General features: G+C 41.0%; 1 protein-coding gene across 4 annotated transcripts; it reads right to left on the reverse strand.

Annotated features, from left to right (window-relative positions):
* Positions 1-1,730: 1,730 nt before the first annotated feature.
* On the reverse strand, positions 1,731-26,881 carry crlf1a (cytokine receptor-like factor 1a). Of its 4 annotated transcripts, none has more exons than XR_006362050.1 (10): positions 26,331-26,881; positions 21,124-21,402; positions 18,105-18,234; positions 15,276-15,445; positions 9,994-10,151; positions 8,782-8,856; positions 7,307-7,400; positions 2,939-3,127; positions 2,697-2,766; positions 1,731-2,551 (listed from the first exon to the last, which is right to left on the reverse strand). XR_006362050.1 is itself a non-coding variant. In XM_044048206.1 (10 exons), exons 1-9 carry the CDS (start codon positions 26,404-26,406, stop codon positions 2,743-2,745), a joined length of 1,191 nt encoding a protein of 396 aa, XP_043904141.1. In that variant the 5' UTR covers positions 26,407-26,879; the 3' UTR covers positions 1,732-2,551; positions 2,697-2,742. The 4 variants fall into 4 exon arrangements, 3 of the variants coding, with proteins under 3 accessions (XP_043904141.1, XP_043904142.1, XP_043904140.1); XM_044048206.1 differs by having other exon boundaries at positions 1,732-2,551; positions 2,943-3,127; positions 26,331-26,879; XM_044048207.1 differs by having other exon boundaries at positions 1,732-2,766; positions 26,331-26,880.

The following is a 26,881-nucleotide window of genomic DNA, read 5'->3' on the forward strand; positions in this document are numbered from 1 at the left end:
CAGACTGCAACCTGGATTCATCAGGGGAAAGTATTTGATGTCAGGTTTTTGGTTTTTTTTGCTGTTGTTTTTCTTAATTGTCCTTCAAAAAAAGTCATGTTTTGTTTTCACTCGTGGTGGTTTTGTCAGCGGACACACACATTCAAAGATTTTAGATATCTAGCGGAACGCGAGATCACGGAGCCAATGTGGGCCGCATGTGGTGTTTTTGTGTTTGTGTTCATAAACCTTGAGCTGCAACACTGTTGTTTTAGCTTTTTGCCGACACCCACACATTCTGGAAACATGATTAACATTTTCTTTAGCTCTGATTACAGTGTAAATTATTTACAGGCTTACGCTCTGAATTACACAATAAATGACATTATTTTCATTTCACAGGCCTCAACTGTGGTCGTTCACAACATCACCATGTTTTTATACAGGAAACCTTAAATTCACTATGTCCACAGGAAAAATACTGCTAAATCACAGTGTTTACATTTAACAGCTACCAATTTACAGTCATTTACTCTAAGTAATACAGTCATTTACTTTAAATATACCAGAGGTGGAAAGTAATGAATTACATTTACTTGTGTTACTGTAATTAAGAAGGATTTTTTTCATGTACTTGTACTTTTTAAAATTTGTAATTTTACTTTTACATTAGTAAAAAAAGTGAAAAATTTGAATTTAAAAAAGATAATAAATAAATAAAAATCACGTACCGGAAACTTTGGCATTGAATGGTGAGGACAGGTGAATGATGAGGACAGGTGAATGGTGAGGACAGATGAATGGTGAGGACAGGTGAATGATGAGGACAGGTGAATGAAAACAAGTGAATGATGAGGACAGGTGAATGAAAACAAGTGAATGATGAGGACAGGTGAATGAAAACAGGTGAATGATGAGGACAGGTGAATGAAAACAAGTGAATGATGAGGACAGGTGAATGGTGAGGACAGGTGAATCATGAGGACAGGCAAATTGGTGTTAATTAAGGTCCCTGAGTGAGTGAGAAAGTGAAAACATTTGTGACCTTTGACCCATGTTGACTGACACATTATGTGTTTGCGTATTTTATTTTGACAGCACTTTAATTTGCAACGTTTTGTCTTTAATTAAGAACAATTCATGTGAGATGTGTGTCCGCTTGTCCTTTTTGCACGACACAAGAAAGAACCTTGTTAAAAAAGTAACTAAGTAACTTTTACTCTGAGTAAATTTTAAACAAGTTACTTGTTTTACTTTAACTAGAGTACATTTTTAGACCAGTAATTTTACCTGTATATTTCAGTACTCTTTCCATACCCACACATTTATTGTGTAACTAATGCAGCTAGTAGCCATTAATTCAGTGTTGATGTACAGTCAACAGTGAACAAATGTATTTTAAAGTGCATTTTTGAGATTTGATCATACGTTTAATTAATTTACAGACAAAGGTAATTTCCTTCACAACCATTGTGTGTATTATATTAAACAGTCAGAAATTAAAAATGCGCTTAAGCTTTGAAAATAACAAAGCAACAAAATGATGCTCTTAGGATTCTTTGTGTTTTCAGGGAACATCTGCTCAGGTTTATGTGCAGTTAAAGAAATGATGAAAGTAATCTTAATGAATCTTCCATCCCTATAGGTTTTGTTTTTTTGTTAAGGATTTTCTTCAGAAAATACAAAAACAAATACACTTAATTTAGACTTAAGGCCTCTCATATGACTAATATTCTTCAATAAGGGTTAATTTCTTGCCTGCATTTATAGCTTTAGTTATGGATTATGAAGTTTTATGGCGATGTAATGTACATAACAACATAAAACATAAAAGTCATTTCCAAACAGTTTTTTTCCAGACAATATTTTTTATAGATCAACATTAGACATTGATAACAACTTCAGTCATTGATATTTCTTTACTAACTAAACATAACTTAAGAAATAAAACATAACTTTATACAGTTTTAAATATGGCTGGTTCAACTCAGTACAAAAAAAAGAAAAAAAAAAGGCAGTGAAAAGTTTCCACACCCAAACACCATCATCATCATCATCATCATCAGTCACATGCTGTCACTCAGAAAACAGAGGAATCCTGGGTGAACCAGTTTTGGCACATTATCCACGTATATAACAAAGCATGAATTAGAAATACTGAATGATAATTTGTTCATTTCCTCTTCTCTCTCTCTCTCTCTCAGGAGCAAAGGGAATGCTTTGAGTGAAGTGTCCGTGTGTGTTCAGCCACTAGATGGTGCCTTGAATCCACAGGAGAAACTCACAAAGGTCAGCGTGGAAAGATTCTGTTGTGGACCTCCTCTGTGCACACGCAGAGCAGGCACATGTCGAACGTCTCTACTGTCGTCCCAGTTATTCGTGCTACAGTTTTCCATGTTTGTGAAAGCAAGCGTCGTCCACGGCCGACACCGGGGAGGATCCACGACTCGTTCGCCTCCTCCGTCCTTCCCAACTGCAAAACGTTCGCGGGCAAAAAGCAGCAACTCGACGCGTTCAAGGAAGAATATCCCACAGTTTTTTTTTTCTTTGGATGTCCTCTCTCGTTTCACTGCTGTCATCCGCATAAAATGTCCAGAACAAATTGTCTTTATATTTCCCATATATGAATACAATCTCTTTCTCATTTCTCTCTCTCACACACACACACACACACACACACACACACAGAGACAGACATAAACACAAATCACACTCACTCAGTTCTTTTCTTGACTTGTTTTGTGCCTGTGAAGGCAGCATGTGCTAGGATTTATCCCCTTGGAGAACCTAAATTAAAAGACAGAATCTGTTACACATCAGCTCTTATAAAACGACGACTGTTTTAACTTTGCGTGCACGCCGGCGCGCACAGCACATGTCTGCGTGCGTGTCTGCGGTCGCATTATGAATATGTGCTGGTGTCTGTGTGTGCGTCATCCCCTGCATTATTGATGCTTACCTACCTGGTTGCGAGCTTTGTGGGACTTCTGCATCAGCACTCGCCACTGGTCGTACAGCTTCATGGACATGCTGCTGCAGCCGTAGGCGTGCTTCCGCACCCAGCCGAAGAACTGCTTCAGCTCCCGCCGCAGGGTGGAGTTGGAGTCGCCGCTGGACTTGGAGTCACAGGAGCCCGACATGAAGCGCTCTGCAGGAGAAGAAGAGAGGGAGAGGAAGAGCTGAAACCAGCTTCCTAAATATGAATGTTTTCCAGTTTCCAGTTTTAATTTTCCTGCTTCATTTAACCCTTGCTGCTCACAGGTACACCCATGGTAATTTGGCATGGGATTAACTCACAACTCCTTATATGGGCATGCTGGGGGTGTGTGTTTATAGGTCACATATTCAGGCTTTAAAAAATGTGTTGTTTTTTTCGTCTTCTTATGTGTTGTTGAGTCAAAGTTCTGATTCATTTTATATCGCATTTTTAGCAGAGATATAAACTAGCAATAATTGTGCAGACGTCACAAAATAGAGCGTTTTTCTTTTCTTTTTGTTCATAAAAACGAGCCAAGTGAACTTTGAAGTGTGATGTATTTCAACTGTGATTTTAAACATTACTTTTTGATTTTTGGTTTGTGGACAAAAACAAGACATTTGAGAACATCATCATTTCCAGGTTTGTTGTCGTATTTAGTGGTAACAGATTTTTAAAAAATCACAGCGTAGGTGGTCTGAGCGTCATAGAGGTAATAATAGTTTCAACCTTTGGTAAAATATTGTTTATTGTATCTCGTTGTGTCTTAACCCTTAGAACACAAAGCATTTCGGCTGATCTTTCCCATTACTATGTTTAAACGTACAGTATTACATCCTTTTTTTTCAGCACAATCTAGACAATCTGGTCATTTTCACCAACTACATAAACACACCTTAGAAAAAAGTGCTCAAAATGTTTAAAATGGGATTGAATTAGTGAAATGTGTAAATACGTCACAGTTCAAAGTTCACTTGGCTCGTTTTTATGAACCAAACGAAAAGAAAAACACTCTATTTTGTGACTTCTGCACAATTATTGCCACTTTATATCACAACTAAAAATGCGATATAAAATGAATCATAACTTTGACTCAATAACATATAAGAAGACGAAAAAAAAACCACATTATTTAAAGACTGCATTTGTGACCTATAAACACACACCCCCAGGATGTCCATATAAGGAGTTGTGTATTATTCCCACGGCAAATTACCTTGGGTGCACCTGCGGCACAGATCCATGCCCGTGTGAGCACTAAGGGTTAATAAACTTAGACTTTATCATTGTCATGTAGACTGCACACCAAACAGTGCACAACAGAACAACATTTTTGCAGAATAAACTCGTACACGCAACAGTCCAGGATGTAAGAATTAGTGACATCACACGGTGAAACTGGAGAGCAAAGGACAACAAAGGGACGACTCCTCTGCTCACCGCTCCATTTCCCAAGCTCGTCACATAAGAGAAAGAATGTAAACACATAACTCTCTCCACTCTCCCACTGTCTCTGCCATTCCCTACTTGTTCTTCTTCACTGGTTTGAACAATGTTTCCATGTGGGCAGCGCTGCGCTCCACTTCAAAACACACTACACGAAACACTTACTTATTCAAACACATTTATGAGTAATATATTTTAAATGCAGATCTAGTCATGGAACGGAAACTAACGGAATAACGAAAAAATATTTTTGTTGACTGATATTTTGATTAAAAATAAAAACTAGAGTTTAAATTGTGTGTTTACAAAAACTAATTAAAACTAACTCATTTTAAAAACAAAAATCCAAAACTATTAGAACCTGCCAAGGAGCTACAGGTGAAAGTTAGCCTCAAGCGATAACCTGGCATATTTACATTTTAATGTTTATTAACATGCATTGTTCCTTAAATAAATAATAAATAATAACCTTGATGTGGCGCTATGGACAGGCCTTAGGCGGGGGCCATATCAAGCAAAGTGGGTGTTAAATCTGTATCAAGTTTGGGTTAACAATGACATTTGTACTGTTAATGAGATTTCCAGGAGGTCAGTGAATGCACCGTGAGGGTCAGTGATGCTACAGGCCCTGTGATTGGCTGAAAATTAAGCGGGAACACCTGTGTGCTTCCTGATTGTTTTGTGTTCAACAGGTGTTCAGCTGGAGCTAACAGCTACAGGTCACTTTCCTCAGGTTTTCATCTACTTAAGCAAACGAAAAAAAAAAAAAATGGACATATGAGTGGGTTTTTCACATCATTAAGAAACCTGGAAGTTGTGCGACAGTTGTGCCAACAGAAACATCTGCTACTAGTGACGAGCTACTGCTCGTAGCAGCACCAGCCACAATCCTGTTTATGATGTGACAGTGGGACTAAGCAGACCAGTTGAATTTGTCTGTCTGTGTGTGAATGTGGCACAAATAACTCATGAGACTGTGAAGGCCTCTTTTAGCAGCAGCTGGTACAAAGGCAGAGTTTGTTGTGGATGTTGGTGAGGGCGACCGCCATCTGATTTGTGTAGCCCGCGTTGGACCCAGAGGCCGACCGGAAAAGGAGCTTTCATCGTGGACATGGTGGAGACAAAGCCTCGACTGGGGCTGACGAGGACTAAACCGGTGAATGTGAACAAGCTGTTCCCTCCAAATGATGTGGATATACATATTCAACACCATTCATGCCTGCGAGAAGAGCACAGCGTGGCCGCCGCAATAACAACATGCCGTGACACTCGCCGTATCAACAGCTGTGAGCGGGGGAAAAAAGTGAGTACACATGTTTTGTTACTATGCTGATGTTTCATAGTGTAAATGACATGCTAATGCACAGTGTGTGGTATGCAAGCTCGCTGACTGTGTGTGTGTGTGTGTGGGGGACTTAATGCTCAACTCTACTACTGTATGTGTTGTTTTTGTTAAAAGCAGTTTTAACAAAGTGCTTAAAACCTGTATTCTCTTCAGTGGCCCTAAGGGGGCAAAATGTGTTCCTGTCTATGAGAAAATGAGCCTGCTTGTAATCATTTAACTGAGTTTTAGTTAGTCTCAGTCACTAGCAGTGTTGTAATGTGACAAAGTACAAATATTTTGTTACTGTACTTAAGTACAAAATTCACGTATCTGTACTTTGCTTTGTTATTTGTAGTTCTATCAACTTTTACTTTTATTCCATTACACTAGTCATGATGAGCCATTCTGCCTCCTCATGTTTTTAATACTTCTACTTCTAAAACTGAAGCACATTTTATGTCAGAAAATGACTTTTGTTACAGTAAATGTACTTTAATATACTTTAAGACTTTTGCTTAACTAATATTATTAAAAAAAAGTGACTTCAATGTCTTCAAAAGTCATTTTCTGGTAAGATACTTGTGCTTTTACTCAAGAAAAATACATTTTAGGTACTGCTCACTAGTTTCAGTTCTTCAATACAGCATGTCGTTCATTTAAAGATATGGTTTGTGAATTTCTTAAGCTCATCTGGTGCTTTTCAGGTAAACTTTCATAGAAGCTGGTACCTGAAGAATCGTAGATAAACATAGTGGAGTCATGCAAACATTTTCCAAGTGTTGAACTTCAAATATTTAAAGGACTTTCTACAGTACATTGCAGAGTTAGAGGAGAGAGAGCTAAACAGAAGTTGTTCCAGTAGTGCAGTGTCCCTGTGTGTGCGTGCCAGTGCTGGATACAATATTAATGTGAACTTAGAGCAATGGAAAATTCAGGCACTTGATGATGCAAATGCTAATCAGTCTGGTGCTTGGGCCAAAATTCTTGACTTTCATGGAAAGGTCTTGGAAAACCCTTGAAGGAAGTTTGTGTCTTCATCCTTGTGGCCATATATCCTATCTGTTACGATAATATTCACTCAACGGTTTGTTTGCAAAGGTTTTTGGGGGCGGGCGAGCGGGAACCACAGGCAGCCACAGCTTCATACAGTAACATCCAGTAGGGCAAACGGCACAAGTCGTGAAACAACCAACAGGTTTTCAGGCAATTAAAGTCATATTCAGCCTACTTTATTGGGCTTTTCATCCTTTCTTTGTGCAGCAACGGGAACAGTACACATTCAAAAGTCTGGTTTGATTTTGAAATGTTTGACAATAATTTGATTTGGTTTGATTTAACTGATGCATCTGCTCCGAATGAAACTGCCAATACAATGCAAAACAGGCTTCAGGATTGAACAAGAGGGGTAAAATAGCACAATTTTTCTTCTATGAGGTTGCCAGTTTCCAGAGGCGGGAGAGGACTGCGGGATATGTGGTACACCGTGATATGAAAAATATTTCAGTGACAGAAATTGCCCCTCAAAGTGGACCAAAAGATGTATTTCGTGTTTGAGTGTGTGTGCGTGAGTGTGCGCTCACCACTGTGGGGTGTGGACGCAGCAGTGGGATGACTCCACTCGCTCCAGATCCCAGCTTTGCGAGAGCCATAGATGCCCACAGGGTTGCAGCGGACCTGGAGAAGAGTGCACAGCGTTTTAGACTCGGAAACAAAGACCCACTGGGACAAACGTTACGAATATTATGTTCACATTTCCAGGCCGAAGTGACTCATATCTGAATTTTCCGCTTGATGTGACTAAGATCAGATTGTTTTTCAGGGCTTTGTGGACAAAAATGTGATCATCAGTTTGCTATGTGACGTGTAGGAGAACGGTCTTAACAGAGCCCATGTGACTTTTTGCTTATATTAATGCCTTGTATACTGACCTTTGACCTTTTCATATATAATTTTACTACCACACTAAGCCTTGTAATCCACCTGTACCTGCACCAAGGCAAAGCCAAACATCAAGAAGGAGATTGCCCATATCAGACTACAGCTGCAACTAACGATTATGTTCTTAATCGATTAATCTGTCGATTATTTTCTCAATTAATCGAGTAATCGTATTCGATGTTCTCTAATGTCTTCTTTTTTGTCTACAAAGCAAAATGATTCACTTTTAATGATTTCTTTGTTTTATGGAGCAAAGAAACAAAGAAAATATTCACATTCAAGAAGCTGAAACAATCAGAAATCTTGTTTTAATCATGAAAAACGCTTCAAATCGATGATCAAAATAGTTAGATTAATCGAGTAATTGTTTCAGTCATGTTTACATTATGCATTTGTGCTGATATAAAGATATAAACGTATCATGCTCAAAAAATATCGTGCTCGCATAAAGGAAGAAATAAACAAAACCACAACGTGACTCGGTTAAAATGCTGCAGCTGCATCAAAAAAGTCTCTTCTACACACGCCAGTATTCTGTTGGACCACCTCGACTTTGATTACAACAGGCGTTCACCCTGGCATTGTTTTGATAAGCTTATGCAATGTCACGACATTTATGTCAATCCACACATGCGTTCATTTTCTCGCCAGGATCTTGTATTTATGATGAAAGTCTTCTCCAGCTCATCACACACAAGTCTGGATGCTGTGGTGGTCGATCCACGTGTGACTATTATGTCTCATGCTCCCCGAAAACATTCTTTCACATTTTGAGTGTGATGAGTTCTGGCGTTATTATCTTGCAACACGATGCGTATGACGTTGCTGAACCTAGACCTGAGCAACCGAAGCAACCCCAGATCATAACACTGCCCCCACAGGCTCGTACAGTAGACACCGAGCCAAGAACGTTGTCGTCACATGACGGCAGTGGCACACGTACTCAATATTTAAGCTTTAAAGGTCGTCTCAGATTGATCCAGTGGTTTCGATCCCAGTAACGGCCCCAAAACTGAGCATCGCATTGGCTCATGAACCTATTTCCTTAGAAAATGCCATCAAATCTGATCTGCAATCATAGCCAATCACACATTTCCACAGTAGTGTACATGGATACCTGGACGAAATACACAGTCCCAGGTCTGAGTCCCGCCAGTCTGCAAGAAGTCTGGTTCCCGACGTCATCCATCACCTATTTGGGGGGAAAAAATGACACAAACAGAGGAATAGCTGAGCGCTGGAGGTCCGACCGCAGTATTAAACACCACAGGGCATAAACTGCAACAAAGGGGAAAAATCAAGATGTAGAAAACACAACCGCAGTCCGCGTACAGACCTAAACATGCATGCGCACCACATTGTTTGGTGGCTCCTGTCCTGATCAGCATGTTTATGAAAATATTTTAATGTAATTGTGCCCACTGGGTTAAAATCTGCTCTCTATTATTCATTACAAAGCCAGAAATTCCCGGGACACACACAGGCAGGAGTGCACAAACATACACAAACTAATACAGAGACAGAAACATACACACCGCATACCGTTAATAATCTTGTCTAATAGTCCCCACTTTCTCTCTGGCATTCCGTCTGTAAACACTTGTTAAGAGCGACTCCAGCAGAAAACAGAACATGGAAATTACAGGCATCAGAGGGCTAATGATGTGACGTGGGGAAGCCAAATCGGCAGAAGTTACCACTGAGCGCTTTTACGGCCATATTGAAGACATTAGCAGCCAAGATGTATCCCTCCATTCCTGAGCATGACCTCATGATTACGGCTTGTTCTGAGGGAAATGGCGTTTTGTTTTCACCACCAAACCCTTAAAGCCACTTGGACTGGAGTCCTCCTCCGTTTAGGTCTCATCCCTCCGCCGCCTCTCCACTCCCCTTCTGTTCCTTTTTCCACTTTGCGAGCAAAGACTTGCTTACATTACATCTGTGTAATTCCCCCTCAATTACTCGACAATCTTCGCTCGTACCCAGAGGACTTGAGCGAATTCTGTGTAACACCATCTGCGCGGCTAAAGGTTTTACACTGTACTTTTCATTAATTAAGAGCTTAAGTGGAGGTATACACAGTGGCGCTGACCTGTGTTTTCTTCTGACTTGCAGATTTATGACTTATGAAAGTTTCTGACGGCTCTAACTATTAACTCATCTGGCAGAGGAGGTCTCAATCAGCCCAGATTAGAGGTGATTACAGCGCGAGGATGGGAAACAGCTGGGACAGTGCTGCGGTGATGTATGTCTGTTTGAGTGCGGGAGACGCAGAGGACAGATTTATCCTCAGAATTTGTCCTCATAACTGCCGGCCGTTGTCCCTTACCTTCCATTCCTGGCTCTCCTCCAGTCTGTAGCGGATCTGGTATTTGGCCTGAAACAGGAAGTCTTTGAGAGCGGGCGGAGCCTCCCAGCGAACACTCAGCTGGTCCTCCAACTGACCGACGCGACTCACGGTCACACCTGACGGTGGGTCCGTAGTCACTGCAGGAAGACGGAGAGGATTAATAAAACACCAAAAATCAAAAGAAATAGTGGCTTTGAGCATAAAAACAAAAAATACAGACCACAAATTGTGGTGGTGAGTTAAAGGTCCAGGGTGTAACATTTTCTCCTATCACTCCTCCTTTTCAAAGCATATCAGGAAACTAAGACTATGTTCCTCTTCTTCGTTTCTTAATAAGTGTTTACTTGCAACATGCAAACACACACTCTGGCTATATTGTCTGTTTGTACGGATGGATAAAGCAAGGCCTTTGCCCTAAAGTAAATATAAAATCCTGATTCCAAGACTACAGAGACAATTTCAAAACAATTATACACTTGTAGAAACATACCTATGGGTAGTATATTCACTTTCTACCAATAATCTGTGTCTCTCTACACGTCACACACTGGACCTTTGGAAACCAAATAATTCACTTTGATATCTAGGAAAATGAATTACTCCTCGTATGTTAACCCTCAAAATGTCCGTCTGGTCTGTTACTAAGTGATTCTGCCCATTTCTCCCAGAATAACTTCCTATTTCTGGCGGTTCTTTACCATTTACTGCATGTTAAAATACTGTTTTAACAATTGAAAATGAAGAAAAACATAAAGGTTTGCAGTTGTAGTTCTCAGCTTTCAGAGTTTTTCCCCGTAACACAAATCGTTGCGTAACTACGGTGACGCAAAGTGCACTTGTGCAAACGTGTCGTCTGCGATGCGCTCGGTGTTAAAGGGTTAAACGCCACCCTTTTTTTTTGCCCTGTATCGGCAGGGCTTGGCTCCAGTGACCTTTGACCCTCATGTGGAGGATAAGGCAGTAGAAGGTGGATGAATGGATGAAGTTCAACATCATATTAATAGATAATGAAAATATGGATAAGCTGCAGTGATAATCCTTGCTCGCACTAACTTGATATGCGTCTCTAAATTGTCACCGTTACTCTGATGTTTACACTTTACACTCGGCTATGAATTGGTTTGGCTCACGGCTGAGGGGAGTCGCTGAGTACAGCATGAACAGACCCAAAAGACACTAAAACACTCCCATATTCGAGGAAAACTTCAGAACTGTGTTATAACCAGAGATTTGATCTATTGCGAGAGTAAAAACATTGATTTGATCTTCTTTTTCTGAAACGTACGATGATTCATGGAGCCACAAACTGGCAAAAGTGTCTAAAATCGAGAAAAAAACCACCCCAGTTTGTGGCTCCGCGTTGAATGAGCACCATTAATTTAATTAATGTTGCTCATTAACACGTTCATTTCTACCTCTGGTGGACAGACGGTCCAGATTTTCAGTTCTGTCCATACATCAGGGGCTTCTTTATACATCCTAAGGTTATGTTTGCAGGGTCAGGAAACAAGTGGTAGGAGTGACGTCTGAGCGTTGGAGCACATTGAAGGATTGTTCAGCGTCGACTGAGGTCTGCGGTTAGATGCCTCCAGTTTGTGAAGAGTGGACTTGTGTGAGCCGAAGGGGAGTTTTTTTTTTTCATCTGTCAGTGATTATCTTTGTCGACAAACAAACATGTGGTGACAGACCATTATTTTAACCTCCCTCGCGCTTTGTTTTCAGGCTCTCGAGATCGCTCCGATATCGACGTCAGTTCCTTTTCATAATGCTGTCCCTTCACCAGTAAACAAACACGGCGACCCCGCGGGGGGGGGCGTGTGTGACGAAGAGAATGGGAAACATTCACTCCAGAGTTTAAGAGGAAGCAAAGACTTTCTCCGAGATACAATTTTTTATTATTACTCATGCTTGATTTAAAAAAGAGTTGAGCCCCAGTATAACGGCTGAGCCAACCTCTCTTAGAATAATATTTGTTTTTAATACGTTACAGTAGGAGGATTTAGGATGGGTTATGAAGAAAGGTGTTCCCATGCACCTACAAGAACAAATATACAGACACACTGAATCCACCTGCCTGCACTGAAAAAAGATTTCAGTGGTTTTCCCAGGTTATTTAAGTGATTTTTCATCTCCTTGAGGCAGTTTTTGCATCTTTTCGTGGTCAATTTTGTCTTTTAACCGAGCTCCCTGACTTCCGCAGGAGAAATATTAGTAGGGACTTCAAACAAAACTCTCTGACCTCCTGACCTTTTGGCCCTGGGGCCTGAGACCCCCCCCTCCCACAGGTCCATCTGATAATCCATCTATGGTAGCTATGGAGACATGCAGGGGGTTTAGTTCAATTAGGTGGAGAGAAAGAAAGGTATTCTTCACTTCATTTAAATTACTGACCCGAGAATATGATTAAAAAAAAGTGAATGTGTAGTTGGAATACTTGTTTTTTCAGACAAACACATCCATTGACTGATGATAATGGATCGATTTTAGCCATTTGAATAACTTTTCTTGACCAAAATCCTCTTTTTCTTCCCCATAATTTTTCACTTTCTGCTCATTTACTCAATAAAATGCCTCCAGACAGTGTTGCTGTGAATGTCTTGCCAACACATTCCTTACTTCAGATAAGATGTCTGGCGTTATTACCTGTAACTAAGAGCAGACACGCTTTTGAATAATATTATATATAATCTCTAATATTAACTGTGTGTTTTATTGTACTTTATTAACATTATTCTAAGGCACACGATAATTTAAACTAAAGTAAAATTACTCCAATCCATACATGCTTAATATGTAAAAATAGAATGGAAAATTGAGATGAATTGAATAGAAGTCAATGAAACGTGACTAAGTGCAGGTGAATCATCTGACATACTGTATGTCGTCATTCCCAAGCGCTAACCTCATCTCCACGATGACAAATCAACACAAAACTGCCTCAGGCCTCTCCATTCACAGGACTCCCCGTGAATGAGGTATGCAGCGGGGAAAGTGGAGGTGTTTCTGGCCTCGCCTTCATAACTGATTGGACATGACCGTAGACGCGAGTGACTCACGGCAGCCCGAGCACGCAGGTGTGGTTGCCGTGTTTTATGACATGCTCGCTGCTGTTGTTGTGGATACGACTCAGCGAGGGCAACCCGAGCGTAACAAAGCACCGACACGCCGTCCAGAAACCGCCCACACCCGGCGCGTCTCTCTGTTTCTATACTGTTACCAGGCCCTGCCCTGCCCTCGGGATGTGTAAACAGGTGTGTGCGTGCATGCGTGCATGCATACATTAGGGAGCGGAAAGGATTACCGTTTGATGGACACTTGTTTCCCTGCCAGTGACGTGTTCGCCTCTGAAACTCTATACGTTGCTCTCATGGCACATTTCCTCGAGATCTTTAGGAGCATGTTCGGGGTAAACCAGGTGAAGACTTCCAAACTAATCAGGTTGTATTATGTCAGGTGTGAGCCTTAAGCCTCAAAGCCCAAACTTCTCAGGCCTCTGGGGTCTACAGTCCGCTCAGAGACAGGATTAGATTCAAGGATCAGTCAGGGAACATTCCAGCACTACATAAAAGGGGATTAGAGACTGTTTTTCTGTGTGTGTATGTGTGTCCAGTCACAGTGAGCGTTAATATTAAGAAAATTAGCTCATTAAAAACGAGGGCGTTTCCGTGTATCACCATCTACGTCTGTCCAGGTGTGGGAACGTGTGTGTGTGTGTGTGATAATGACAGAACAGAATTCGGTCTCGTTTCATGCTCCGTTTGCCTAAACCGCACTAAGCTAAGCAACCGACCACATAACAAAGCTTTAAAAGGCAACACTGCTCACTTCCCATCAGCGCGAGGCTGGGTGAGAGCTTGCAAACAGTTTTTCGCCAAAAGCCGGAGGCCACGGAACTCGAGCCAAAGTCGTGCCTGAGGGAATAAAAGAGTTGACATTTTAGAGACGCTTATGCGGGGCTGAGGCTTCAGTCATCCGCGGTTCAATCTGTGGGTCACACGATAAATCTGAGGTGATGAACGGAACTAGAAAAGAACCACGGACAGTAATCCTCTTCTTCTTCTGTAAGTGGCTCAGCACTTTACTTCTCACAGAGTTAAGATAAGTAAAGACCACTCAAAACTGAATTTGAGTGTCATTTTCATGTTGAGAATCAGTCCACGGTCACATGCTCCGTATCCATAGTGTCCACAATAAGCACACCAAACTAAGGAGAAAGTCTGGTGTACAAACTTCTAAGAAATATTAATTGATGATGTGATACAAAGGCATTGTGCAGATTAAAAACAAGCTATAACCTGTCAATTAATAAACTGGTGATGTGCAAAAGAAGAGAATTTTGTTTTGTCTGTCTCACAGGTTACAGGTAACACTCTCACTGAGGCCCTTCTGCTATCTCATCTAATATCACATACTCGAACCATACGGTTACAACTTTTACCGTTTTGGGTTTTTTTTGTGGTGTGAATGGGTCTGAATTGTCTGCAAATATTTCACTAAAACTGTTTTGTGAGTTCCACAAAGAAATAATATCGTTATAAATCACGAGGCCTTGGAATAACTGGAAAGATGCAGGCTCCCCCTTGTGGCACTTCAAAAATAAATCACTGGCAATGACGTGAAATAGTAAAGATGAGAAATTCACCACAATCGACCTTAGAGTGAGTGCTTTTCTTATACTTATCAAATACTGTCACACTAATATTGATAAAACACGACTATTACCGTCCTGTAGTCGCCAACAGGATTTGGCTCGTGTACTTCTCATTACCGTAACTCCTAGTCAGTATGTGATATCTAGAAAATTCAAAAATGATGGACTCGCGACCTGCTCAGGGTGTGACCCCACCTTTCACCCTACATCAGCGGAGACTGGCACAGCACCCCCTCTGCGACCCTCATGTGGACGATAAAGCGGTAGTACATGGACGGATGGATGGATGGACGGATACCAGAATGCGGAGAAATAGAGCTTTAGGCTCATATACTTGTCATTACGGTAGCCCCGCAGGACGTCCGCAGCACGACCGCCCAATCACACGTTTGTGACGTCAGCTTCTCAGTACCATAATTATTTTTAAAAAACGGTTGAATAACTGCCAGATATAGAACGTGGAAGTTATCTTGGAAAAAGGGGCACTCACTCATTTCTTTGACAATTCTACAGCCGTAAAATCAAAATAAATAAAAGCCTGTGTTGTCTCATTTTTGAAGATTGGCTTCCACTTTCCTAGATTACAGCCTCGGGGGGTAAACACACTCACCCACGTCTAAGATGTCAAGGGTGATGACATCAGAGGTAGCCCGGCCCAGCTGGTTGGTAGCCTCCACCCAGATCTCGTAGGGTGTGAAGAGGTGCAGGTCGCGGGTGATGCTGCAGGAGTACGGCTGCGTGTGAGTGTAATCCTCGCACTCCTTCTCCTTCCCATACCACCTGGCAGGAAAACGGTAAATACTGAAACAAATCCTGGCAAACATTCAAGCCCTCCAACCCCCACCCCCTCTGAATAATGCATGCATGGTGCTGTTTTACAAGTTCACAGTGTCTCTGGCACTCGTGGTTTTATTAAGTGCTTATTCACACTAATTTGACTCCCATTAGAGATCTGCATGCAGTTCACACGCCTGTGGGCAATGCACGTCGAGTCACTTCTCTCTTGATGTTTTCAAATTGCTGATTTACTAATAAAAAATACGTGAACGGATTCCTTACATCACATCTGAAAGTCATTTATGAAAAAACACATTGTTCCAGAAAACCTGTTTTCCTAATTCTCATGAAATTTGACTTTTTTACGGTTGAAAGGTTTTCACCCTCTGGCTACCTCTGATGTTACTCTTTGAGTCTCGTCTGCCAAAGACATAATGTATCTTGTCTCATTTCCAGCTCCACTGGTGCTTTTTCGGAGACATGTCAGTATCATTAAAAAATGTCTTGAAACTTGTCGATTTTGAAAAGGAACTTGTGCAACTTGGATGTCTGAATTGTTTCAGCGGCGCGATGTTTCTCTTGGTTTGCGCTCCCTTCATTCACAGGCTTATTGTGACTGCGTGTCTCTACATGTTGTAACTTTCAGAATATCTTGGGCTACTCAGAAATGCTAACAATTGACCGTTCGCTAAACCCTTGCGCTCAGCAGCCATAACGAGGTACGACAGGTTTGTCAACCTTTTGGATTTCTCCACATGTTGAAGCAGCGTTCGTGGAGTCAGAGCTATGTATACAAAGACTATTGGGACTTGTGTGGAGCTCGAATCCGAACCTTAAAAACACAGTCAAGTTCAGGAAATACAGTCTAGACCAGCATCAGACTGTCTGAAGTAATCACAGCATTGGTCCAGCAGAGGGCACCGTCAGTGATGATGTGTTCTTTTGTTGTGAAAATGGAGGACACGACCAAACTAAACTGTCCTGAGCAGACAGTCACCACAATATAGTAAGGAAGCACAATATTATCAAAGATCTAGATATTTCTAAGACTTACAACTTATCTTTTTACTCTAGCCTTCAACTTTTTTACTCCGCTCTGTGTTGTGTTATACTTGCATTTTTAGTTTAACTTACATGGTTTTATTTGCATCTTTTGTTTTATCTCAAAGTTAAAACAGGGTTTTTACATTTTGACTTTATACTTTTCCTTTTCATTCCACCCTGTGTTGTGTCTTATTTGATTTTTCCTTTTATTGTGAAGCACTTTGAGCTGCAATCCTTGTATGAAGGGTGCTATACAAATAAAGTTTATTATTCTTGCCGATATGACTGACGACTAATATAGTATACTGAAAAAGCTGCTATGCTTGTTTATTTTGTGCAATAAATCTATTTTATAGACAAATCTGCTTTTCCCCCGGCAAAGGGAAAGATATATATACATACATATACATACATATACATAGGTACTGGTTATTTAAATATGTCATTTACATTTAAACACCAAGTCTGACTCACTGGAATTACCATTACAGATACAGTATCTGTGACATCATTTTGACTTGTCATAGTTTCATTGTGACTGAATTTTACTAGTCAAAACTACATGTGCATGGGCTTTATATCTGTGTGTGTGTGTGTGTGTGTGTGTGTGTGTATATCTAATTCCACTTTCAGATAAGTATCTACAATGTCATTGTGTAATTGAAGATATCTAAAAAGGACAAAATTGGCACCAAAAATTTGGAGTTTTCGCACCATGAAATTATTTACTTGACATCAGAGCTAGTGTGTCAGAGTGTTATTAACTCATGAAGCTGAAATTAGCTGCTTTTTTTTCAAATAATTTGCGACAAGCTGTAGAGTGGGAAATGTAATGCTGCCCCCCCACAGGAAAAAAAAAAAGCTTATTTCTGCTAAAGCCAACTGAATTTTGTCGGCAATAATTACCATTTCAAATGACATAATTGTGTTTACTACTTAGACATTCTAATAGTTTCTTCATAGTTCATTCACGGATTCAGATTACTAGGAATTACAAGGAATTTAATGGAAATGATGCGTGCGTGTAATCCAGTCTGACTGTGATTTTATCAGCCTGATAATCAGCAGTATCAAATAACTGTGGACTTAATAGTCGTTTTTTTTTCTTCTTTTTTTTCCACTGAAGCGAGTGCTGACCTGAGCTGGGAATATAAAAATTATCTTTGAAAAGAAAAACAACGGACATTTTTGGCATTTCTTTCCTTTTTGAGTTTTGTTTTGGCGTACAGTTTATAAAATAAAGACGCGTGAGCAGCCGCAGCCAGTTTCAGGTGACGCTCCTAGTAAGTAAGGTAAGTAAGTAAGGCTTTTTTATGTATTTATTTTGTTATACGGCAAACGTAACCGAATCGCAGTTGTAATTCTCGTGCGCTGACTGACTCCATTAAAGCTCCGTTTTAATGCGGCTTGACTCGACTGTAAATAGACACCACCCGTCGCTCTTTTGTTGTATTTCCATGTTCGCTGTAGCATGAAAAACATTCCGGCTGTGTTCAAAAATACACCAGGATTGAAATAACTTCATTATTATGAATAGAAAAAGTAATTTTATTAACTTTATGGTGCATTTTCTCAGTGTAGCTGCAGTGTGTGTGTGTGTGTGTGTGTGTGTACATACCTGAGTTTGTACTTGAGTGTGTACTGTGTACTAATGTTGGTCTCTCCTTTTCCCCCTGGGGCCCAGCTGCAAGTCAGGTCTTTGGTGTTCCTGGACCAGCAGGTCAAATTGACCGGCTTCTCTGGAGGCACTGGGACAGAAACAGGGAGGTAGAAAACGGAGGAAGACGGTGATGAAGAGGAAGTGTAAGAAGGAGGGAGACACACAGAAAGACAAAGAAAGAGAGAGAAGAGAATGACAGGGGGAAGAGAAAGGAATTAAGGTGGGAGGGAGGGCATCAGTCAGTGAGAGAGCAAAGTTACCTCCAACCATTACTTCACTTTCTTCTTCTGGAGTGTAATTCACCCACTAGTGATGTTCCTCAGAAATTGGTCTTTTTTTCTTAATTGCTGTGTGTGTGTTGAGTCTGATTTGGTCAGACTCAGGATCCCTGCCAACATTCCTCTCCTCTCAGAACACATGGTGCTCAACACCAGTGTCGCACAGAGATTAGGATCCCAAACCTTATTGTGCTTATTTTTTGTTGCTACCTCTTTAGGACTTTTTGTGGACCAGGGGTCCTCGTGGGGACTAAAAGCTTGGTCTTTAAGTCACTGGTTAAAGTTAAGATGATTGTGGTTCAGGGTTAAGGTTAGCGTGAGGCTGACTGGTTACAGTTGAGGTTGGGGAATACTGGGTCTGTGAGTAAGTTAAAATGAATGCAGAGTCCTGACAAGGATAGCTGTAACGTGTGTGTGTGTGTGTGAAAGAGAGAGAGAGCGCACATTTTCAAAATGCTAATAGAGCAGACTGAATCAGTCTCCAACTAAGTATTTTGAGTTTATTTCTAATTTCATTGACGTCTGCTTCTTTAATATGAGTATTTTCAGTCATCCTTTTGACATTAGGGAAACACCAACATCAACAACATCAACATCTTCTGGACATTTATGGACAAAACGAGTTATCAATTAATCAGACGGATCTTTCAGTAATGAAAATGGACATTAGTTGCAGCTCTAATTTGTGGTATAGCTCATTATATCATGTAGGTGGCTTTAGTTACCATCCCTTTTGATAGTAATATAATCAGGAGTTGACTGGTGAGATTTTAGAACCCCTCTTAAATAAACGTAGATGGAGAAAACAAACATTTACACAAAATAATAACCCAAAAATATCTTGTCTGTGAACATATTTCGTTGAGTAATAATTCATTTTTAGTTGCGCGCACACACACACACACACACACACACAAACTAATTAACCCATCCTGTTTACACAACAGTTGTGAGCACACACACACAAACTTGGTACAGGAGCAGTGTGTGGCACCCAGGGAGCAATGGGGGTTGGGCACCTTGCTCAGGGGCACCGCAATCATTGAACTGTCCCGGGATTTGAACCTGTGACCCCCTCCAAATCCCCTTCCACTCCACAAGTGGACTGTCGTGTGATTTGGTTGTGTAGTTGGGGTTTCCTATGCAGAGCAGTAACCAGCATTGTGCTCGATTTTTTTTTTTACCTCCAAATAATGTGGTTTCTATAATCTGCCTTGTTTACAACCTTTTTGATCATGACTGCTTGTGCTCGTTGGTCTGTTGGACCATGTTGCTGTGCTTCTACACTAAGTGAGCATGAAAGAAATGCTGGCAAAAACTATAGTCGTACATCGTAGAACAATACAATTGGTTTTGGTTTGATTTTTCTGGGTACTATTACAGCTTGCCATTTTGAAAAGTATGGACCTTCCCCCCCCATGATGATAATAATAATGGAAACAGAAGGAAAACTGTTCTTCTTGTTTTGTCGTCGGGTAAAATCTGCCCAGCAGCCCCCACCACAGCTCACTAACTAACACATTATATCCTGTTTATTTAATCTGCACAACAAATATCAGGTTTTACAGGGGTTTAAATGCTGGACTGTGGCAAATCGTCCAAGTCTTTGACGTCGTTTAGCCTTAAATGTCCTGTTTGTAACATTCACGAGGGTTTATTTGGAGAAATTGAATATACTAGCCATATGTTTGTTTGCGTAAGTGTATAAATGCTTTAAAATACAAAAGATGTTGGGTTTTCACAGCCACCATTATGCGCCACCATGTTTCTACAACAGCCCAAATAAAAAAAAAAACTGAATTAAGGAAGAACAACATGCTTTCTGGCACGTGAAGGCCACCGTAGTTCCGTTACACGCTCAGGAAACGGGGGGGAATATTCTTCCATTTGTTTCAATCTGCAGCCTCACGACTCAGTGTCTCCAACTGTTACAATTTGGATCTGTAATATTATGTTTACCTCTCAGATAATGGTATAGACCACCGTATTAACCTCATCAGTAAACTTTCGGGAAAAAGAAAACGTTAACAATAAGTGTTTTAGTTCAAGTCCGGACACAATCCGATTTGTTTTAGGGTTTTTATAAAGCTGTCTCATTAGACATACAACACCCAAAGTACAACTCTGTGCATGTAACGGTGACCTTGTCAGGACCAGTAGTCCTCATGGAGACCAAAACCTGGTCCCAAATGAGGCAGAACCTAATTTCTGAGGAACTGTTTAACTTTTAGGGCTAAGATTTGAGTCACGGTTAGCTCATGGTTAGGGTTAGACATTAACTGATTATGAGGGCTAACGCTTTGTTTAGGCTGGAATTCTATGCAGTATCTTAAGGGTAGCTGTGTGTGTGAGTGTGTGTGTGTGTAAAATGTCAGACCCACGCCCTATGAGTGATAGTGCGAATAATGGACCACACAGGTGGTCAAAGCATCACACAGTGACATACACTCATGGAGGCCTCTCACTGGGCCTTCAGGCAGGAACACTAAACATAAAATACGGCCACCAGGGACACAAATCTACCCACTGCATTCTCTCTGTTGTTGTTTCTCCTCACTGCTATTTCCTTTTGACTTTTCTCTTTGTCACAATTTCAGAGACAAGTACAGGCACGGCGGCCTTCCAAGAATAAATATCCTGAGCTACGTAATGAAAAATACTTAGGAAGGTAGTAAAACTTTTGACAAACTTCATCTTACTCCCAACGTAGAGGCAGGAGCCAGCTAAGATGTGTCCCTTGTGGTTGTGGCAAACCAGATTATCCCCGGACGTTTGCTTGGAGGCGTTGAGTCCGACCAGAGTGACGCTGAGGTTGGTCGGGCTCAGCACTCGGTAGTGGGAGTTGGGCAGCTGTTGACCATTGAGCGTCCAGAACAGAGAGCTGGCATGGATGCCGAGGTCAGGGTGGACCCAGCAGCTGGCGGTCAGGTTGGACCCCATGTGAAGAACGGGGTCCTGGGGGTAGATGATGGCTACATCTGGAGGAGGGCAGGAGGAGATGGGATAATATAGATATAGATATAAGGATATCGTCACGGTAAAGGTTGCCTGTCAAAATCAAGTGCAAATCCTTGAAAGACCACATATTTAGAAGGACTCCTCTAATATGTAGGATCCTTTTAAAATTTGAATTGGAAAATCCTCTACGCATGCATGCATGTTTTTTGAAACAATGAGCAACAGCAGAGCTACCAGAGCAGCGGCTATGTCTATGTTTAAATGTTAAAGGTCCAGTGTGTAACATCTAGGATGGTTTATTGGCAGAAATGGTATCATCACTCCAAATATAAGCTTTTTATTTGGGCTTTCGGCCAGTGGTTTCCAAAGCTTGGGTCGCAGGAGATTTTCTTTGGTCCCCAAAAAATGTGCAGCTTTTTCTAAACCTTATAGTATTTCATTGACTGGTTGTTAATCCAGGTTAAATAGTTTTAGGTGTTACATGAATGGCCATAAATGATGCTCCAATTCACTCTTTGGGTGATCTTTAAAAAAGTGGGTGTCCATATAGAAAGTTTGGGAAACAGAGGCAGCCATCTTGTCACTCATTCTTACACACTGGACCTTTAACTATGTTCTTTTATAAATGAATATAAATGTAAACGTAAATATATTACAATCCAAATTAAGCACAATCCCAGTGTCACGTGACGTTAATGCTCGCAGAAAAACCTGCTAACGTTTTCTTAGTGTTACGTTTCAGTGTCCACAATGTACTTATTAGACATGGCTGTGGGTCACTGTTCAGTTGCATTCTGGGTACTGTAGGATCTTGCAGCGTTTTTCAACAGTAAATCTGTTTTACGGGCATTTGGAGGCAAACGCCCAATCCCAAACCCACCCTAAAAATTGAAAGCAATCATCAATGATGTCGCTGTTCATGCATTAATAATTGAGACCGAGGTTGGTTTAGCATCTAAATGACTGCATTCATGAGATGAATAATCGCTCATAGGTTCATAGGTCAAACATGATGTTTCCAGAGTTTCAAAATGCAATGTGCTTCATGATAACGCCGTTTTAAAAGGCTCGGTGCAACGGGATCAAGTGTCTACAGGTTATGTTGACACTTGATCAGAATATGTTGAAATATTAGGAATTAATCACGTGGGAGTGATGGGATGTCAATAATGCGGCGTATGAGCTGTGAGGAGATGAAGTAGAGTTTTTTTTTTTATAAATTCTAGAGTTTGTTGTTTCCTGTTTTTAATCAGATCTTGTCTAAATATGTTTTTTTTTCTCACTTGTCTTACAGTAATTCTGTACATCTGTTCTTGTCCCTCTGGGGTTTTTCAGTTTTTATTAACAGTTAAACATTCTGTAAACACCGTACTTAAGTGGTTACACGACCCAATTATATGACTAATCATCATCTATCATACGTTGCGATTTGAAGTTGAATGAGAGATGAGCAGTTTTTGTCGTTGTGATTTATTTTTGTTGGAGGGTTAACAAAACGCACTTCATCTGATTAGACGACGCGCTACAAAATCAACACCATTGCATGTATGTGAAGTGATTTCTATGAGGCACAGACTGAGCAGTGAGTGAGATTGTCAACACTTTGTCAGACCACTACACGTCGGCGCCTGGGGCCACATCTACGCTGCCAGCCACCTTGCGCTAACAGACACTGTGTGGTCCCTTTTATGAAAGGAGCCGCCTTCCACGAAGTTCATACAGCTGCATCTCCGAAAACCAACATCTACACCATAACTCCACCGTGAGCTTCCACACGTCGCTTTTATGCACACACACGAAGACAAACAAGCACACACACAGAGAGCTGGTTGTCTTTGTCACCGGATACGATGGACCGAAGGTGCGGGGGGGGGGTCGTGATTAGCCGATAATATGCGGATCCAGCTGAATAACAAGCAGTGTTTATGTATTCCAGCCGCTGAGGAACGAGACATTGCCCTGGCGCTGGGTGTGAAGCCGTCTAACAGCCCCCCCCCTCCTCCCTCCTCCACAGTTCAAACACCAGTGAGACAGACACAATTATTGCTGTTTATTGTCTCTGCTCGACAACGCTCAGACGAGGGGACGGATTGTAAAATCGTATTTGTTTGAGAACGTGAAGCACGGCGAGGATCGTGGCGAGAGACGGACAAATTAAGTTGTTGGTACAACCTCGACTGAGGGAGAGCATTTCATCTTTGGAAGTCTTTGGACTGAAAACACACAAGACACATGACGTCCCCCTGCGTGTTTCTTTACAATATATCCGGCACTCGTCCTTGCAACAGGTCAAATAAAGCCTAGATCTCCCCGTCTGTCGTACAAGGACATGTGGAACATTTTGAGGGCCCAGCCAAGTGGAAGAAGTCACGCAACATTTAGTGACAATGAGCCATGCAGAGCCATCTGAAACGAGGTCGAGGAGAGAGAGCGGAGAGATGTTCCCTTTTTTTTTATTTACTCTTTGTTTATTTGTTTGCCTTTGCATGTTTACTTTTTTAGGAGTTTATCTGATGCAAGAGAGAAGAGATTATCTAAGTCACATGTCCAGTCAAACAGGCAGGAGACGCTGAATACAAGACGCTTACTCGCACAATAAAAAGTCTTGGGTTCGCTTTTATGCATTTATGAAATGACATCCAACGTAATTACCCTTCTATTTGCTGGTAATAGATGTAAAGTTTTAACTTGATGGGATCGTGAGCCGCACTTAAAGCTAATTATACGTTACGAAAGTTCATAATTTAAACTTGTTTTATTTCGGCGGCATCTGTAAAACCACAGCGCGCTGAGTGAAGGGGAATCACCGTCCATTATTACAGTGAATAAAACACTAATGACCAGTTAGGCTGCGTAATAAACAGCGACGCAGGTTAAGATCAAAGCCCACTGTCTCGTTGAAGCCCCTGTAGCAAGTGCACTTTCTTTTATTAGCGCCTTTCAAACAGGATGGATAACAGGCGATTCCTCCGTCTGTGGAGAGCAGTGAGCTCACCATAAAAACTAATCCACACACTTAACGGGGGGAGCGGATGTAACTTTGATTTATTTACGTTACTGTGCATTAAAGTGATGTTTCATTGTTTTTTTTTTCTTCTTGCAGAAAGGGTGCATGAGGTACTTTAGTCTGAGTCAGTAGACGTCTGTGCAGAGAACCACTTTAGGCGTTTGTTTTGGTGTGAATGTAGACGGCAGAGGAAAAGTCTTTTAACCCTGTTAAAAAAAATAAACCCAGGATTATTATACCGTCAGACAGAGAGGCCTAAAAACATATTCCTATTTTTCAGCTTCTTAAATGTGAATATTTTCTGATTTCTTTGCTCCATATAACAAAGAAATCAAACAATGAATCAATTAACCAGAAAAGTAATCAACAGATTCATTTAGGGCTGAAACGATTACTCGATTAATCGTCAGCTATTTTGATAAAATTGAGTGTTTTCTAAAGAAACCAGTTCCTGTGATTTTTCAGCTTCTTTAATGTGAATATTTTCTTCATTTCTTTGCTAGAAATCATTCAAACTGAATTATTTTGGTTTGTGGACAAAACACAGTTTTCCTCGATTAATCGAAGAAATAACCGACAGATTAATCGATTGTGTTGCACTGCAGCAGATCGGCTGTGTTTGGCTTATTCTTTCTTTAAGGGTTGACCGAGAACATCACACTCTTCTGAGTCTACTCCAGATGCTCCTAAATGTTTTCGCTGCTGTCGTCACTCACACCAAAACACCAGCTCTGCCTTCCTCCCTGAACACTGTCCACTGTACGTAACACCCAAAAACCCTCGACTATCCCTTTAAGCTGCCGGTTAACATTCTCCAAAACCCTAGAAAGTGATGTCACTGCTTTGTTGCGGTCCGTGTAAAAGCCCCCATTGCTCCCCATGTGTTAAACGAATTATGGCCCGACTTGTTGAAATCCAGCCCCCCGGGAGACGAGCTCTCTCTCTGCGGGGGAAACGACCACTGAGCTCCACATCAATAACACGAGCTGTCAGGTGGACACAGTGGCAGTGTCCTTTCTCCAGAGTGTCAAGAGATCAGCCTGGGTGGATCCAGTGTGGCCTCTTCTTATGTAAGTCAGCTTTTTAAGGGAAGATTTTTTTTGCATTGAAGACATATTTTATAAAAAATAAAATAACATACAGTATTAACTGATGAATGTTTCTCATTGTTTGTTTTTGTTGATCTAATGTTTCGATGACCCTCGACCTCACCCAGGGGAACAATGTAATATATTTAAAGGAATTTAAATTGTGTACTACATTATTGACAGTATTTGCATATAAAGTATTACCACATAGAACGCTTAAAATAGTAAATATGACTCCTGACACTACTGTAGTGTGTTTTTGTTTACCATTTAACATCATTACAATTTTTTTTTAAATTATTAATAAAGGTAATAACAATTGGTTCAATATCATATTATGTCCTATAATATCCAATCAGGGTTTTTTTGTAATGTTTTCATGTTATATATCATTTAATATTACTATCATTTTCTTTATTACTGACACATCCTATTTTTGCTCCATATGATATCACTTCCTTTAATATTATAATACCTTTTAGTGTTTGTATCACGTTTAAAAGTACTTTATCGTTTTAATTCACCTTCAAAAAGGCACTTTTTGCACTTTAAGTGTTCACATCACTCTAAGTGGATAATATCGCTCATTGTTTATGGCAAAAGCTCATTTTTTTGTCACTTCCTATAGTATTCAGTCAAGTTTTCCTGATGTTTGCATTGACTTATATGTTGTGATTGTACAAATCATGTGTTACAACTACAGCACAGTAGTTTACACTGAGACCTTTGGGTGACACATGGATTTAAGGTGGAGGAATAAAGAAGCAGAAGCGCAGAAGCACAGACACAGAAAACCCTTCCCCGAGCAAGACCACGACTCTTGTGCGTCGATGGACATCTGTGTGCAACTTACGTGTGGACAGGGACAGCGCGCCGGGAGAGTGCGTGAGCATGAAGAAAACCAAGCAGAAATCCAGGACGCCTTTCATTTTCCCTCACTTTTCCTCCTGATCTGCGCCGAGTCCTCGTCCTAATGTTGTTGTGATGTCGCCTTTCTGGTCCGAAATTACGCACAGGGGTGAGAGAGAAGAGAAGAGAAGAGAAGAGAGAGAGAGAGAAAATAAAAGAAGTGAGTGAGTGAGACGCAGCACGCGTTCCGTTCAAGCTCCCGATTTAATCAACAAGTCGCAGGAGTGAAGGAGCGCACGAGAAAACGTGAGGAGAAGAAAAAGGAGTCTCCATAAGGCGACTGTGTCCACACTGACGCCTGTGAACGAGTGCGTGTACCACGTCCTGTTTTGCAGTCTTTTCCCTTCTTAATGCTTCCTGCAGCCAAATCATGCACAAGTTCATACTTTTTTTAAGCCCCTCCTCTCTCTCCTCTCCTCTCTTCTCTTCTCTCTCTTCCCACACAGTCGCCAGTCATTTCCCCCTTTTCCGTCCGTCCCTGCTCCCTTCTTCTTC

The sequence above is a fragment of the Solea senegalensis genome, linkage group LG16 (assembly GCF_019176455.1).
Source record: "Solea senegalensis isolate Sse05_10M linkage group LG16, IFAPA_SoseM_1, whole genome shotgun sequence".
Lineage (NCBI taxonomy): Eukaryota > Metazoa > Chordata > Actinopteri > Pleuronectiformes > Soleidae > Solea > Solea senegalensis.

What these genes read in the sequence shown, in the direction of transcription:
- crlf1a (XM_044048206.1), bottom strand. Translation starts at nt 26,406, where the DNA reads ATGAAAGGCGTCCTGGATTTCTGCTTGGTTTTCTTCATGCTCACGCAC. An exon ending in CGCGCTGTCCCTGTCCACAC is followed by an intron (nt 21,403 to 26,330) that starts GTAAGTTGCACA and finishes GCCCTCCTCCAG; the next exon opens with ATGTAGCCATCATCTACCCC. An exon ending in GGACTGTGTATTTCGTCCAG is followed by an intron (nt 7,401 to 8,781) that starts GTATCCATGTAC and finishes ACTCTTCTCCAG; the next exon opens with GTCCGCTGCAACCCTGTGGG.